The 17,070-nt window shown below is 42.0% G+C and overlaps 2 protein-coding genes across 2 annotated transcripts in view; one reads left to right on the top strand and one right to left on the bottom strand.

Annotated features, from left to right (window-relative positions):
* Positions 1-2,812, top strand: part of XRN2 (5'-3' exoribonuclease 2) — an 88,285-nt gene extending 85,473 nt beyond the window's left edge. The window contains exon 30 of the mRNA XM_049774328.1: positions 2,251-2,812. Coding sequence (XP_049630285.1) covers positions 2,251-2,316 — 66 coding nt within the window. The 3' untranslated portion in view covers positions 2,317-2,812. The remainder of the gene's footprint in view (positions 1-2,250) is intronic.
* Positions 2,813-9,003: 6,191 nt separating this feature from the next.
* On the bottom strand, positions 9,004-11,214 carry NKX2-4 (NK2 homeobox 4). Its single transcript, XM_049774369.1, has 2 exons — positions 10,746-11,214; positions 9,004-9,626 (listed from the first exon to the last, which is right to left on the bottom strand). Exons 1-2 carry the CDS (start codon positions 11,200-11,202, stop codon positions 9,004-9,006), a joined length of 1,080 nt encoding a protein of 359 aa, XP_049630326.1. The 5' UTR covers positions 11,203-11,214.
* Positions 11,215-17,070: the final 5,856 nt, after the last annotated feature.

The following is a 17,070-nucleotide window of genomic DNA, read 5'->3' as shown; positions in this document are numbered from 1 at the left end:
TCCTCTTTGAAGCTTCAGGTATTTGCTGATGCAACCGTGGTCATGGCTCATATAGCCCCTAAAGTTTTCGGTTCTTCCTCAGTCTGGATGGCATGTTGGCTGGAGAGACAAAAGAGAAAAAAAATATTTTTACAGTTTGGAATGTTTTTGCATCTTTCTGCTTATGTTCTATGAAATAGTCATCTTAAATTGTCTTTGACAGAATTTATTACAGTTCATTAGAATCAACTAATAGTATTGTATTTTATTTTGAATATTTAATAGTATTAAATAATATAATTATTAATTAATATAATATATTAATTTTATTTATATTATAAATATATTAATAATAAATATAATAATATTTAATAATAAATATAATATTATAATAAATATATTATATAAATATATAAATATATAATAATAATAATTATAATATCATTAATTAATATAAATATTAATATTTAATATCTAAAATATTTAGTAGACTGAGACTGGTTGCTACAGGTATTCAGTGCTATCAGGCAATATGTAAAATTGGGCATGTAAAATAAGGACATACTTATTGAGAAGAAATCCTGGGCAGTTCAGTTTCCTCAATTTTTCAATTTAGGAATTAAAGTCCCCATACACCTCATTTGTCACAGAGCTGGGAACTTAGCTATCCTGTGCTTCTGACCCATGTTATCATCTTTCCTGCCTACTTCCAAGAGAGATGTTTTCTTTGAATGAAGAACTCTACTCTTAACAGGATGGAAAATTCATATTCATGTGGAAGATAGAAAGCAGTAGATTTTATCTTTTTTTAAGAACCACTTGGAAATGCATTTTTTTCTTTTCTACTAAAATAACTAATTTTTTTTGTTTGTTTGTTTTTGGGTCACACCTGGTAGCACTCAGGGGTTCCTCCTGGCTCTATGCTCAGAAATCGCACGGGGCAGACTCAGGGGATCATATGGGATGTCGGGATTCGAACCACCGTTCTTCTGTATGCAAGGCAAATGCCCTACCTCCATGCTATCTCTCCGGCCCCAAATAACATTATTTTTGTAGTAGTATGAGTTACAGGAATTATTGTTTAACACAATATAAGTGTGACATCACTATTTTTTATGTAATTTTTTGGTTTTTGGGTCACACCCAGCAGCACTCAGGAGTTACTCCTGGCTCTATGCTCAGAAATCGCTCCTTTGCAGGCTCAGGGGACAATATGGGATGCTGGGATTCAAACCACTGACCTTCTGCATGCAAGGCAAACACCTTACCTTTATGCCATCTCTCCGGCTCCTATTTTATGTAAGTTTATATAACTGCCATAAACAAGGCCTTGGACTATGTTGATCTTAAGGGCCTCCAGTCATAATTTAAACACACATGATGCTTAGGGGACCATGCAGTGACAGATCAAAACTTGATCTTCTGCATTCAAAGATACTGCTCCAAGGGCCAGAGTACAGCCAGTAGTACATTCATCTTGCGCACCGCCAACCCGGTTCAATTCCCAGCATTCCATATGTCAGTGCAGAGCCAGGAGAAACCCCTCAGCACTGTTGGGTGTGGGCAAAACTTCCCTCCCCAATAAAAGATACTGCTCTAGCCCTTTAAGATATTTTTGTTCTGTGGTTCATTGTCAGATGCTGGACAGTTAAAGATGAATTAAGAATTTGTCTTAATTTGTACAATATTATTTTTAAGTATAATAGGATATGTGATTGTCGCTGGTAATTATGTAATAATAAGGTGATTGTTTACACATATTACTTAATGCTCTATTATTTATAAGCAGTAAAATATATCTATATTTAGTAGTAGTTTAGGCCTTAATAACTTGGCAAGCTCTAGCTTGCTTTGGTTAAGCAAAGTGTATTTCCTAGTTTAATGTGCCTAATACCATAGGAAGGGCACCTTATCATGGCATGCATGGCTTGGATTGCACTGGGGGTGGTTGGGGATATTTGACCACAGGTATTTTACATAAAGCATTTTAACTATTCATTTATATGCATTTAAGGAGATTTTCTAAATGTTTGCTTTTTTGATTTTCAGTGCTCTATAGCAGTTGTACTAATGTAGAGGTTTGCTATAAATTTTGCTTTGTGTAAAGTTGGACCAAAAATATCTTTTTGAAGACCATCAGGTCCTGTGTATATCTTAAGACATAAGATATACTCAGCTTTTATATGGTGTTTATCATAGAAGAAATGTAAAACTAATTCTTTAAAAGGGTGGTAATTCAGAAAGTAAACTCTTTCTTTTGCTTATTTTCAGGGATATCCTAGAGATGGAAGAAAATACCCTTTGCCTCCCCCGTCAGGAAGATACAGTTGGAATTAGGCTTTTGTAAAGCTTTCCCAAATCCTTTCATCATTCTACAATTTTATGCTCTTTGTGCAAAGATTTTTTTCTCAAGTAGTAGTTTTTTTAATAAAACTACAATACTTTGTGTATTTCTCTTAATGTGTATATTTCTACTGACCTGATCTCACTGTTTTATGTTGCTTTCCAAAGATGTGTGTGGCATAATCCAGTGGATCTGAATTTTGTATTGCTTGTAAAACACATTTGGTGAAATTGGGGTACTGATTTTTCATTATAGTGAAAAATCCAACTAGCTGTGGATTTCAGAACACAGTATCTTCTGCATCAAGGTTCATGCTGATTTTTAATGCACAATAATTAGGTGTAAATTCATGTGCTGGAAAGTTCAACCAAGTAGATTATATATTGTTTGGTATTTTTCTTTGGAAACATTTCATTAATGTATTTGTCTTATAAAATTTTTTGAACTTTAGTAAAAAAAAATACAACAACAACAAAACAAACTTTTAAAGCTCAGGTCTCCTGTGTTCTTATTGTTTTTCTGTATTTCTACTTTGAAAACTTTGACCAAGCATATTGTCTTTGGTAATGTTTCCCAGGAACTAATTTATTTCTACAACTTAATGTCAAAAGAAAGTAATTGAATGTGGATTTTAAGTAAATATGGTCAGCAGGACAGCCTCAGACAACTTGCATATGATTATGTCTGTCTATACTGACTTTGCCAACTTAAAAATTATAGGAGAGGGGCTGGATTGATAGTCCAGTAGGGAGGGCATTTGCCTTGCATATGTGGCTGATCCTATTTCGATCCCCAGAACCCCTCATGGTCTTCTGAGTTTACCAGGAGTGATTCCTGAGCACTGTTCAGTGTAACCCAGAAACAACAAAAACAACAACAAAAAGATAGATATTGTTTTCTAGAGTATGTGATGGTATGGCACTTGCCTTGCATAAAGCCAGTCTGAGTTCAATTCCAAGCACCCATACAGTGTATGGTCTAAACCTGCCAGGAGTGATTCTCGAGCAAGCCCTGAGCACCACCAGGGGTAGCCTAGAGACAAAACAAGAAAAAAATTAGGGAATAAATTTACACTTTATATATTTCATGCTAGTTTGTGCTTCAGTTTTAGGAGTTGGTTTAAAATCCTATGGAAGTTGAAATTTAATTTATATTTACTAGCTATCCTCCACATATTTTGTTACATCATAGTTGACATTAACTTGGGTTTCTCCCCCTTAGGATAGTAGTACACTATTATTCCTTAAATTTATGCTTGGGGCTTACACAGAAATACTATATATTTTCATTTAATTACGACACTCACTTGAAAACCAACTGCTTTGTTTCTATTTTGTCGAGAGGGTTCTTTCTGACTTAATGACATTTTTACTTTAGTATTCAACAAAGGAACATTCTTTTTTTTTTTAAGGCACATTTTTTATTTTATTTAATTTTTTTGAACTAAAATCACTGTAAGACCTGGAACAAAGAAGGTATTTTGAAGTTATCAAATTCATTTCTGGTAGTGGAACAGAGCAGAATCCTTTATTGGATGGACAGTTTGAGTAGGAATTAACAGCCCAATCATAGATTGCCTTCACGTGCTTTATGGCAGTAATGCTTTGTGCTTAATTAATTATTCAGATTAATTTCAAGTGTTACTATGTATGGTCATTTAAATAAGGTATGTTCCCAAAAGGTACCCTCCAACTGTCACATGCACAGAATATTTTCTCATCTTTGGTTTTGTTTTAGCTTTTATTTTATGCTTGGAGTGTGCCCTTAAAATAACTTTTTGATTTGGCCTTGTCATAGTTACCTGTAACCAGTTTCAATACCAAATTCCTTTGATTTCAAAAATGATTTTGAAATGAATTGTTTAAGTGTCTTGAACACACTGAAATTGGGCCCTGAAGGATATCTAACAGACACCCCTCTTGCAGTAGGAACCTAAAAGCATTCCATCCCATCCTTCGTAGTGCATTTTTTTCTCTCCATTTGTCCCCGCTTTAGGATTTTGGGGGTGGGGAAGAAAGCCCTCCTATTTCAACGTGTCAATTTTTTTCGATTTTAAGTGTGACATTTGACGCTTTATTGTTTCCCCTTACATTCTGCTGTAAACAATGCCTATTATTTAATTTGCCCCATTTTCTTTAAATCGTTGGTTTTTCTGGGTCTCAAAGATTCCTTAAAATCATAGAACCTGGAAACCGTCTGGCTTCATTGTTATACTAAGGGCCCTTCAGGAGCAGTTGTCTTCGCGGTTAAGATCCTGTGGGGGTAATGCACATTAAAGTACAAAGCCATCTAGAAACGGTTAGATTGCCATTTAGCTTTACAAAGGCAAATAGGGTGTAATGACCTATAGGTTAATTTTCGCGTGATGACGCGGACGTCGGGGGGCAGGCCGGGCTGCGTCTAGGGGTACCGCGACTCTCCGGTCTTCCGCGGTGCACGGTGGCCGTCTACATCACTGCAGACATAGCTGAGTCCCGGGAGCCCATCGGCCTGGCTTACGTCGTCGGGAGATGGTCCCAGCTTGGGCCGGTGGCCCTCCCGGCGGGTCTGAGAGCTCTGGGCGCTGTGCGCAGTGGAGATGCTGCCCGGTGGTCCCGGTGTTCCAGCGCCTCACCTCGCTCTTTGCCCCACCGGGGCCTCGTTCCCTGCACTCCCCTCGCGCACCCCGCAATTCTCGCCGACAATCCGCAGAAAGCTCAAAACTCCGATCCTGGAGTGGTTCCAAGGCCGCTGCCGCTTCATCCCGCCGCTCCCAGAAAGCGGCGCCAATCGATTTCTGCTAGGTTTCCGCGGCTTCCCCAGGAAAAAGGCAAACCCGTATGGAAACAGTGGAAATGTTCTAACTTCGGAAGCTGCTGTTAATAAATAATAAGAATGTAACTAAATTTAGTTATACACAGAAATAGAAAATTTGGACATTACACATGTCAATTCTGACCATGTCGGCTGGGAAAGCCGACGTCTGACTGCCTTAGGTTCCCTCCCGCTCCGGTCTGCCTACTCGGGAGGAAAACTACTAAAATCCAGCCAAACTACCACAGGCGATATACAGCTCAGCTGTTTTGAACTCTTAATTTGTGAAAAACGAGTAATAAAGTACTAGTGTGGCTTGCTTCCCGATAGTATATTTAAAGAATGCCGGCCAAGACAACGTGCTTTAATTTTCGTGTAAAAGGGGAATAAAACTGGTCACTACCGCAAAAAATATTTTCAGTTAGAATTAGGCAATATTAGTGGTAAAGTTTTGTCTTTTATTTGGAGTCACCTAAACAATTAGTGAAATAAGTTACATAGATATTTTTTAAAGGCATTTCATTCAATTGCTTGTAAACATACTAAAGCCAAAAATAAATAAAACCCCATAACTTTTCCACAAAGTTTCTATCCCTCCTGAATTAAATTACAAAATAAAAGTGATCTCAAAATCGCAATGGAAGAAGAAAATTCGTACTGGGAAGTGGATGCAATTCCCAGCCTCCAAGTATTCTTTGAACCTTCACCATATACTCACCAATTCTCACGAGCAGTAAAAGGCCTTTTCTTTTCCTTTTTAAAAAGTGTTTCCCAGTGTCCTCTCATTGGGTTTGGACGTGGCAAAGTAGCTTTTTTTTTTTTTTTTAAACTAGCCTGAAGTAATTAACATACGACTTCTCCTGTTTGTATTAGAGTTGGGCAGTATCCTTCATACTTCGAATTATATCTGAAACATGTATTTTCAGTTATCAGAAATATGAAATTATCTCGCTAATGCATTAATTTTCCTTATGCACAAATTCATATATAAAATATCCTAATAATGGGTCTTTATATGATTGTGGTTCGCAACTTCATTCTAAAAGAAGGTCTAAATCTTCAGTATTCACTGCAGTTAACAAAGCAAGTCTTTAGAAGGTAAATTGAAAGTAAACAATCAATGGCAAAATGGAGTTTGAGCGCAACATCTGTTGGTAAGTGGGTTAGTTCGATATTAGATTTTAGTTCTAAGCAAAGCCTTAAATTGTTGCATCCCCAGTCTTTCATGTACAAAACTATGTGTCTTACCAGCTCCATGTGTGCGCACACATACTTCAATTTACGACCCAACACAGATTACAGAGAAGTACCTGCCATCCCTGCTGTTGCTCTCTGCAACTTTGATTCTGGGTATTGGTCTCGGTGTTTCAATTGAAAAAGATAAATTTATTTGTTGTAAAACCCCAGCATTGAGGAAAATAACACATCTGCAGTTGGCGTTTCTGAAGCTGTTTTGCCATGGTCTCAGCTAAACTTTGAAGGGGCTTTGTTCCACTCAGACCCTGTGCCAGTCCTCTCTCTTCGTGGGGAAGACACTTATCCTCCTCTTCACTTAATGAGTTTCACCTAGTCTGGCCGTTTGTGTTTTTATAAAAGATCTGCAAAGGACTAATTGCAAAGAAGAAAAAAAAATCCTGTTTTGTATTAAGCAGATGAGGAATTCTATTGTGGATACCTTTATTATCTCAAGAAACAAATCTTACCCTAAATAATGTGCACACATAAACTCAGTACATTCTGACTCTGGTTTACGAACTTGTTCTTTTTAAAGCAGCACTGAAAGGAAAAAAAGACATCCGTACACTAAATATACTTTAAAAGTATATTGTATAAAGGCAATTTTTTCTTGATGATTTTTTTGTATGAGTTCCTTAGCCTAAGGCTTTCATTGTTCTGGAAATAAATTATCAAGGCAAAAATTGACCTTTAGGACTTATTTCTTTAAAACATGTTTCTGGGGTCTTTAGTTCTTAAGCTGTTATTGCCTTTGTTAAACACTGGGTTATAAAAAAAAAATGCTGCAAACCATATGGACTTTGGAACACGCTTCTTAGAAGTAAAATTATCAAAATTCTGTCGCCACTATCAATTTATCAAATCTAATAAGTACTTTGGAATTTGACACATTAACAGTTATGCTAGCTTAATGTTTTTAAAGTCAGTCATTAATATGCAAAGCCCTCAATTGGGGCATTTTCTGTAAATGTATTGCATCATTCCATACTGTTTTCTGCTCCAACTGGTTTTTATGTATATTTGAAATGTATTACCATTTTCCAAAAGTACATTCACATAAAAATGAATCCCCTTGCTTTTTAAGTATTATTCCTCTCTCCCTAAATGGAACTGAAGTATTTGTATTTTTGTTCTAAAAATATAGTTTAGGGAAAGAGCAAGTTGAACTTCTAAGGCATTATGTTCCATATTCAGCAAAACACCTAAACAATGACATGAAATAAAAAGCTTCAGCCTCAAAAGACTTCTAAAACTTCATGTGTTGAAGAAGCTTAAGGTCTCTATATTTGTCTTTATCATTTGTAAATAATGCTTTGACCCAGTGATATCTTTTATTTTTCTTAATCTTATAAATCCACTTCTTCAGCTTTCTTTTACACCAACACCAGGTTTTGAGATCATGAGTAAACCCAGGTCACATCAGGTCAACTACTGTAAAATGATTAAACTCAAACAATACCAATATAATTTTATAAAAGAAATGACCACTTGGTTAAAAAAGTTAGGGTTCCTTTAAGTTATATTTAAATATCCATTTGAAACATAGGAAATATAAACTGGCATATTAAAGAGTAAATACATTATTTGTATAATAAGATACCAAAACATGGTGGGCAATCCCTTTTGTTTTAAATAAGATGAAAAAATTATAAATATTCCCGTTCTTATTCTTTGCATCCCGATTACAATTAATAAATCATCTTGCTCTCTTCCTTCTTGACAAGCCTTGATATATATTAATGCCAATTTAATGCAATCTTACTTGATCTAGTATTTTATCATGGCATCCAAATTTGATTATAAAATACCTTGGGAAGAGTAAGCAGCACTTTTACAGAAGGATAGGGAATAATACTTTATGAATTGATTCTATGAGATGAGATTCGATACAATTACAACCCCTCATTCTTAAGATCAACTGCATCTTAAGCGAACAAGGAAAATCTCCTATACAACACTCCACCAAATAAATGATCAAAACATTAAAAAGTCGCATTACATTAAAAGAGCGATATCCATCCCTATAAGCAATAGTTTTGATTTTTTTTTTTTTTACCACCTAAATGGCGATCAATCCTCTGCAATAATGTTGCGGTGTGCACGATTCAAACCTAGAGCAACAGTTCAGTGTACTGCCGATCCAACATTAATGAAATTGCACTTAACGGGGAGGGGTGTAATCTACCTATATAAATTCTACTGCTCAAAGAATTTGGTAAAGTTGGGTCGATTCTGTAGAACAGCTACAAACATCAACAAAGTTTTCCAACTTCTAAAACTCCGCGGTTTGGACAGGAAGGAACGCGGTGGACGTGGACTCAGCCAGCTTGGCTCAAAAAAGTACGAACTCGCGAAAAGGAGGAAATCACCAGCTCCTAACCTTCAGATACGCTGGATGCCACCTTGTCAGGTCCCCGGGACTATCGCTGTCCGCCACACCCAGCAAAGGGGCTCAGAGTCTGTCTGATACGTAAGTGCTCTCTTTCCCTTTTTCTTTTTGAAACCTCTGTAGACGGACACTCACGCGCACACACACGCACACGCACACACAAGCACAGCGGCTTCTTCTATCCGGTTCCCGCATGTTTGTTTGTTTGTTTGTTTTCACCGTTTCTGGCCGGCTTGGGGTGGTGCCCCGACACCCCGCGAGGTCACCACGTCCTGCCATAGAGCAGGTTCGCTCCGAGCACGCCGCCGCCGTAGTCCCCGGTGGCGTCCAGCGCGGCCAAGCCGGCGCCGGGGCCGTGCAGCGGCGGGCTGGGGGACAGCTCGTCGAGGTCGGGCGCGGGCGTGGGCGCCGACGGCTGCGGGCCGGCCTGCGCGGCGGGCGCGGGCGTGGGCGTGCCGGGCCCGTTCTGGCACGGTTTGCCGTCTTTCACCAGCACCGGCACGGCCACCCGGCGCGGGGACGGAGGCGGCGGCGGCGGCGGCGGGCCCAGGCCGCCGTCCTGCTGCAGCTGCTGCTGGGCCGCCTTGTCCTTGGCCTGCCGCTTCATCTTGTAGCGGTGGTTCTGGAACCAGATCTTGACCTGCGTGGGCGTCAGGTGGATCATGCTGGCCAGGTGCTCGCGCTCGGGCGCCGACAGGTACTTCTGCTGCTTGAAGCGCCGCTCCAGCTCGTACACCTGCGCCTGCGAGAAGAGCACGCGCCGCTTCCTGCGCGGGGCCGCCGCCGCGTGCAAGGGCGCCAGCGACTTGGCGGCGTCGGCGATGCCGCTCAGCGAGCCCATGCCGGTCACGTTCACGCCCGCCGACGGCCCCATGAACCTGGAAACTGGAGGGGAGGCCGAGGGGTCAGGGCTCGGGCCGCCTGTCCGCTCCCGCGCTCCCCACCCGCCGCGACGCTCGAGAGGTCCCCGGCGCCACAGGCCCATCGCGGGACCCTGCGCGCGCCCTCTCAGTCGGGCCTCTCAGAACCCCGCGGGCCACCAGTCCAGACCTTGGGGCCCGGGACGAACCCCTCTAGGGACTCTCCTGGCGCCCTCAGTCGGCTTCCAGAACCCTCAGTCCAGTCCTAGGGGCTTTTCTCGCGCCCTTACTTGGGGCCCGGGACCCTCAGTCGAGTCCTAAAGACTCCTCTCGCGCCCACAGCCGAGTTCCAGGACCTTAAATCGAGTCCTGGGACTCTTCTGGCTCCCTTAGTCGGGTTCCAGAACCCTCAGTCCAGTCTGAGGGACTCTTCTCGCGCCCTCAGTCGCGTCCTGGGTCTGGGCCCGGGACCTTGAATCGAGTCCCGGGACTCTTCTGGCACCCTCAGTCGGGCTCCTAAACCCTCAGTCGCGTCCTAAAGACTCTTGTCGCGCCCTCAGTCTTCTGGCTCCCTTAATCGGTTCCAGAACCCTCAGCCCCGTCTGAGGGACTGACTCTTCTCGCACCCCACAGTCGAGTCCTGGGACTCTTCTCGCGCCCTCACTTGGGGCCCGGGACCCTCAGTCGCGTCCTAAAGACTCTTCTCGCGCCCTCAAACGAGTTCCAGGACCTTCCGTCGAGTCCCGGGACTCTTCTGGCTCCCTGAATCGGCTTCCAGCACCCTCAGTCCAGTCCTGGGGACTCTTCTCGCACCCTCACTTGGGGCCCTGCAACTCTCAGTCGAGTCCTAAGGACTTCAATCGAGTCCCGGGACTCTTCTGACACCCTCAGTCCGGTCAGAGAGACTCTTCTTGGCGCCCTAGCTCGGGGCCCGTCCGGGACCCTCCGTCGCGTCCTAAAGACTCTCCTCGCGCCCTCCGGCCCTCCTCAGTCGAGTCCCTGCGGCACCTCGCCTCGCGCGGGGAAGGATCCCCGACAGCCTTCCGACAACCCCCGGGTCGAGTCCTCGGGTGAGGCGGATGGGACCCGAGCGCTCCCTCCCGCCCTGCGCGCGGCCCGCTTCCCCGCCGCCCCGGGCGCTCACTTGACGAGTAGCGCGGGTCCGGGCTGGCGCCGTACCAGCCGGCGGCCGCGCCGCCCCGCACGCCGTCCGAGTAGGCGGCGGGCAGCTCGCCCACGTTGGCCAGGCCGCCGTTGCAGTAGCCGCCCATGGCGCCGTGCGGGAACTGCGAGACGCCCGGCGGCATGTGGTAAGTGGCGGCCGCCGCCGCCGCCGCCGCTGCCGCCGCCGCCGCCGCCGCCGCCGCGTTGGGGCCCGCCATGGCGTGCGGCGGCGGCGGCGGCGGCGGCGGCAGCGCCTGCGACGAGGGCCCGGGCGGCGGCGGCGGCGCGCGGTAGGCGGCCCCCAGGGGCGCCCCCAGAGCGGACGCGGCGCCGCCGTCCATGGCGCCGCCGCCGCCGAACTTCTTGTAGCTCTCCTCGATGGGGCTCAGGATGTCGGACACGGAGAAGGGCGTCGTGTGCTTGGGGCTCAACGACATGGCTCGGCGGGCGGCCAGGGAGGGGGGCCCGGGCGGGCGCGGCGCTGGCTGCTCGCCGCCACCTGGGCCGCGGCCGCGGCGGCGCCCGTGACGAGCTGTCGGCGCCTCGAGCCCCCCGCCACGAGCTGCGGGCTGCGGGGTTTCTTAGGAGTCAGTCCGGCTCCGGGTTGACGACAGACTCGGGGGGCGGAGCAACCTCCCAAACGAGCAAACAATGGTCACGGACAGCCCTGGCGCTCGCCCCCCTCGGCCCGCCGCCGAGGCCGCCGAGGTAAAAGTTGGGGTGTTCCCTGCCAACCTCGCTCGCCTCGGCGGTGCCCGCCCGGGCCCTCGCGCCCCCAGAATCACGACTCTCCTCGGAGGTGCCACGTCGAGGCCGCCGGTGCAAGCCCGTCGCTTGCCCGCCCGCCCCCGGCCCAGTTTTCCCAAAGTGACATCGGACCCCGCTTCAGTCTCACTACGGGGGAGCAGGGTGTAGCTCTGACTTGGGGTGTGTGTTCACATTCGTTGGGCCACTCTTGCTCCATCTTCTAAAGTATTCATTTAAAAAACAAGGGGGAGTTGGGGTGCAGCCACCACGAGAACCCCTAAAGAGAAGAAGTACAATGACCTTCCTCGGCTGCTGTTGTACGACTTCTCATTTATACGCCTTTACACCCTGAAGCATCATTTCGTGGGTAAACCAAACGGGCTCTTCCAAATTAGCTCCAAGTACCAACATCCAAAGCGACACACACACACACACACACACACACACACACACACACACACACACACACACACACACACACACACACACACTCGAGAACTGCTTTTTCTCTCCGCGGATGAAGGTTGATTCGAGGAGAGAAAGTACAATTTTAACTTGCTAAAGGGTGTCTTGTTTAATTTTCATCTGTAAAGTTCCTTCTTTACCGCTTTCTTTCCCTTTGTTTTGGTCTCTCCTCTCATATATATATATATGCACATATATGCAGATGTATATATATATATATATATGCTTAAAAATGTACATCCATCCATCCAAATTAGGATTCATTTTACCATCACTACCAAGAGCAAATAGACAAAAGAGGAAAATGAAATTATTTCAAGCTCTTTTAAGTTTAGGTTCATTTTGTGGAAAAAATCGAACTATTAAAAGAAAGAGATGTACAAATTAGGCAAAAGTGGTAGTATTTCTGAAAAGTACATATTAACTTAGGAAAAACGTCATTCCTTGATTTGCAAATTTAGCTACACAGCAAAGAAAGACATTTGGGCACTGTGATCTCTCCAAATACAGGACATTATGAAAATAAGACTGGAAAGGTGTGCAAATTTTGAGAACGATTTTGCAATAAATACTTGAGGTTAGAAACAAAGATACTTAAAGTTTTTCTGGAAACTGAGTAACGGGAAGGGAAAATGTTACTTAAAATCTTTCTTAATGAAGTTTATGGTTTTTGAAAAATGAAGGAGTATGTATAAAAAATGATTTCCTTTAGAATAATAGTGTGTTTATTTACCTATTCCTTTTCCTAGTCTGTCTTTTGGCTGAATACCCTGTGTGGTTTTGGTTTTAATGATCATGTTGTTTTTGTTTTGTCTTGTTATTGTTTATTGTAGTTTTGCTACCACCCCCCCACTCCCCTCATGTCACTGGAGTTTTGCTAAGAATCTCTTCTTTCTGCTATAAGGAGTGGGGATTGGGAAGGGACCACTTTGGCCAGCCATGCATGGTAAAATGTATCAAGCAGGAAAGTATGTACAGTAATGGTTTAAAGGAAATAATAGAGGTTTACACACATTGCTGCTGTCGTGTTTTTGACTTAGAAAGATTGGTATTGCTACACTTTTAACTTGGTGCTACTTTTACAGGTCGTTCGTTCAGAACTTGAAGCACTTGGGACCTGCACTAGGATTGCCTGCTTAATTCTTTTGTTGTTGTTAGTGATAAATGAAGAAACAACAACATCTATTTATTCTCTAAATGATTGCTGGAATTTTGAAAAACTGTAGTTTGGTTTTAACGTTTTGTTTCCATTCAAATTGTATTGTTTACTTAGATTAAATTCTGAATAAAGGTCTTTCATTTCAAACTTTCATCAGATACAACGAGGCAAGTAGAAATAGCATTATAACATCTCTGGATTTAATAGCTTCTGTATTTTATTTTTCAAGTTCTCACATGTTTGGCAAATGGGAACCCCTGTTAGAATCATATTGATTAGTTGTTGAAATTGAACTAGTGTTTTTAATTATATTTTATATTCAGATTATTTACTCTATTTCCAGTCAATGCTTTTTTTTTCTTTAAGGTATGTTTTTAGATTTATTTTTTATTTTATTTTTTTAAATTTATTTAAACACCTTAATTACATACATGATTGTGTTTGGGTTTCAGTCATGTAAAGAACACCACCCATCACCAGTGCAACATTCCCATCACCAATGTCCCAAGTCTCCCTTTGCCCCACCCGACCCCCGCCTGTACTCTAGACAGGCTCTCCATTTTCCTCATACATTCTCGTTATTAGGACAGTTCAAAATGTAGTTATTTCCCTAACTAAACTCATCACTCTTTGTGGTGAGCTTCCTGAGGTGAGCTGGAACTTTCAGCTCTTTTCTCTTTTGTGTCTGAAAATTATTATTACAAGGGTGTCTTTCAATTTTCTTAAAACCCATAGATGAGTGAGACCATTCTGCGTTTTTCTCTCTCTCTCTGACTTATTTCACTCAGAATAATAGATTCCGTGTACATCCATGTATAGGAAAATTTCATGACTTCATCTCTCCTGACAGCTGCATAATATTCCATTGTGTATATGTACCACAGTTTCTTTAGCCATTCGTCTGTTGAAGGGCATCTTGGTTGTTTCCAGAGTCTTGCTATGGTAAATAGTGCTGCAATGAATATAGGTGTAAGGAAGGGGTTTTTGTATTGTATTTTTGTGTTCCTAGGGTATATTCCTAGGAGTGGTATAGCTGGATCGTATGGGAGCTCGATTTCCAGTTTTTGGAGGAATCTCCATATCGCTTTCCATAAAGTTTGAACTAGACGGCATTCCCACCAGCAGTGGATAAGAGTTCCTTTCTCTCCACATCCCCGCCAACACTGTTTATTCTCATTCTTTGTGATGTGTGCCATTCTCTGGGGTGTGAGGTGGTATCTCATCGTTGTTTTGATTTGCATCTCCCTGATGATTAGTGATGTGGAACATTTTTTCATGTGTCTTTTGGCCATGTGTATTTCTTCTTTGTCAAAGTGTCTGTTCATTTCTTCTCCCCATTTTTTGATGGGGTTAGATGTTTTTTTCTTATAAAGTTCTGTCAGTGCCTTGTATATTTTGGAGATTAGCCCCTTATCTGATGGGTATTGAGTGAATAGTTTCTCCCACTCAGTGGGTGGCTCTTGTATCCTGGGCACTATTTCCTTTGAGGTGCAGAAGCTTCTCAGCTTAATATATTCCCATCTGTTAATCTCTGCTTTCACTTGCTTGGAGAGTGCAGTTTCCTCCTTGAAGATGCCTGTAATGTTTTTTATGTAGTTTTTAACCTAGGATGTTGGGATAGCACTCCATGCATATTAGGTGATGATTCTGTTTTTCAGCTATATTAGTTCCTGTGGCAGGTGCATTAACATCTGGAAGGTTCCTGTCTTTAAATGAAAAAGTACTTTATCATATTTGGAGGCTCTCTAAAGAGAGTCACTTTTTGACTGCGTGAGTACTTGATCCCAAAATAATACTCCTTCACAGAGGTGAGCAGTTCTGGAGAAAAATGTCTACATTTTCAATGTTTCTTCCTGTTAATTACTTCGGTCTCTAGAAATTATATAACTTTATGTTGGAAACATTATTTGGTTTATAGAGATGATTTTGAAAATAGGCATAGAGTATATATATATATATATATATATATATATATATATATATATATACAATTGCAAAGAAACACAAATGAATATAGTCCTGTTTGTATTCAATTAAAACTTTTCATCAAATTTTTATGCATTATTATGTTGTCTGCCTAAATTATGTATGGAAGCATCTATTCAGTAGATTCTTAAATACTGTTGACTAAGTTGGATTTCATAGAAAATGTTTTTCTGTGTACTTTTTTTGGGTTAGGTTTTTACTTTCCTTAGAAATAATGCTGTTTGGGGCTGGAGTGATAGCACCGCGGTTAGGGCATCTGTCTTGCATTTGGCCAACCTAGGTTTCATCCCTAGTATCCCATATGATCTCCCAAGTTCTCCAGGAGTAATTTTTGAGCACAGAGCCAGGACTATCTCTGAGCACCACTGGGTGTGCCAAGAAAACAAAAGAACAAAACAAAACAAACAAAAAAAGTTCTGGCAAGTGGTTAGGAACTAACTCTGTTAACATGAGCTAAGGGAGTAGAGGGTGGAGTAAAGAAGTTATACAGAGAAAGTATGGAAGCAATGACAGTGAGTTATTTGACTATAAAAAATAATACTGGCACTCAGCAAAAGACAGGCATGCACTATCAAAGAGGGCACAATAAAATAAGTGTCTTTCCTACTTTTCTTAGGTCAGATTTTTCTTCTCAGAGGCACTATTACATCTTTCTTCCATATAGTTTTGGAGCATATACCTTCTTCACACAAGGTAGCATGCTTTTAATGGTTTGCAATCTTGGATTTTTTAAAATAGTTTTGAGGGCATTTTTTTTTGTAGTTTTGTTTTTGAAATTTGTAAACCACACTCTGAGCAATGAAAATGTAATATATGGGTTGTGGCAGATAAAGGAAAATTTCTTAAGCAAAATTATTCAGTAGATTTTCTTGGCCTTATGACAAAGAATGGTATTTATAGAAAATCCCTCATCTGTTTGTTAATCTTAGGACAAAAAATACTTGGCAAGAATATTGTGAAGTAGAACATTTTCCTAGATTGGAGATTTGCTGTACTCAGACAGAAACTCTGAGAAAGAGAACTGAGAGACATTGAGAAATAGTCTAACATTTTCAACAAATACTTAAAATAAAAGGCTTTTTGGGGGTATATTTCTATTTTTTAAAATAATAATTTCTTTATTTAAGCACCTTGGTTACAAACATGTTCATGTTGAGTTTCAGTCATCAAATGAACCTTCACCAGATAACTTCCCCCCCCCAACAATATTCACATTTCTTTCCTCCTCCACTCCCTGCCTTTCTTCAAGACAGGAATTCTATTTCTCTCTCTCTCTCTCTCTCTCTCTCTCTCTCTCTCTCTCTCTCTCTCTCTCTCTCTATCATTGCATTGTAATTGTTAGTACAGTTACTTCTCTAACTGCACTCACCTTTGTCGTAAGCTTTATATCATAGACTGCTCCTTTGACCTACATATCTATTGTCTCTGAGTATTATTACCATACTGTATTTTATTTTTCTTAAATCCTCAGTTAAATGAGACTATTCTGTGTTCTCTCTCTGACTCATTTCACTCAGCATGATAGTCTTCATGACCATTCATGTACAAGCAAATTTCATTACTTAATTTTTCCTAACAGCTGTGTAGTTTTCCACTGTGTAAATGTACCATCGTTTCCTTAACCACTTGTCTACTGTGAGGCATCTGGACTGTTTCCAGAGTCTGGCTATTGCAAATAGTGCTGCAGTGAACATAAAATGCAGAGGGAATTTTTATATTGTGCTTTTGTGTTTCTTGGGTATGTTCCTAGGAGTGGTATTGCTGGATCATATGGGAGCTGAATTAACTGGGTTTTTATTTTATTTTATTTTATTTTATTATTTTTATTAACAGGGTTTTTTGTTTTTCAGAAAGACTAGAGTAGATACCTTTCCCACTAACAGTGAATGAGAGTTTCTTTCTTTCTGCATCCACGTCAGCACTGGTTGTTCTTGTTCTTTGTGATGTT

The sequence above is a fragment of the Suncus etruscus genome, chromosome 6 (assembly GCF_024139225.1).
Source record: "Suncus etruscus isolate mSunEtr1 chromosome 6, mSunEtr1.pri.cur, whole genome shotgun sequence".
Taxonomy (NCBI): Eukaryota; Metazoa; Chordata; class Mammalia; order Eulipotyphla; family Soricidae; genus Suncus; species Suncus etruscus.
Note: the sequence above shows the minus strand (reverse complement) of the source record. Positions and strands in the feature narration are given on the sequence as shown.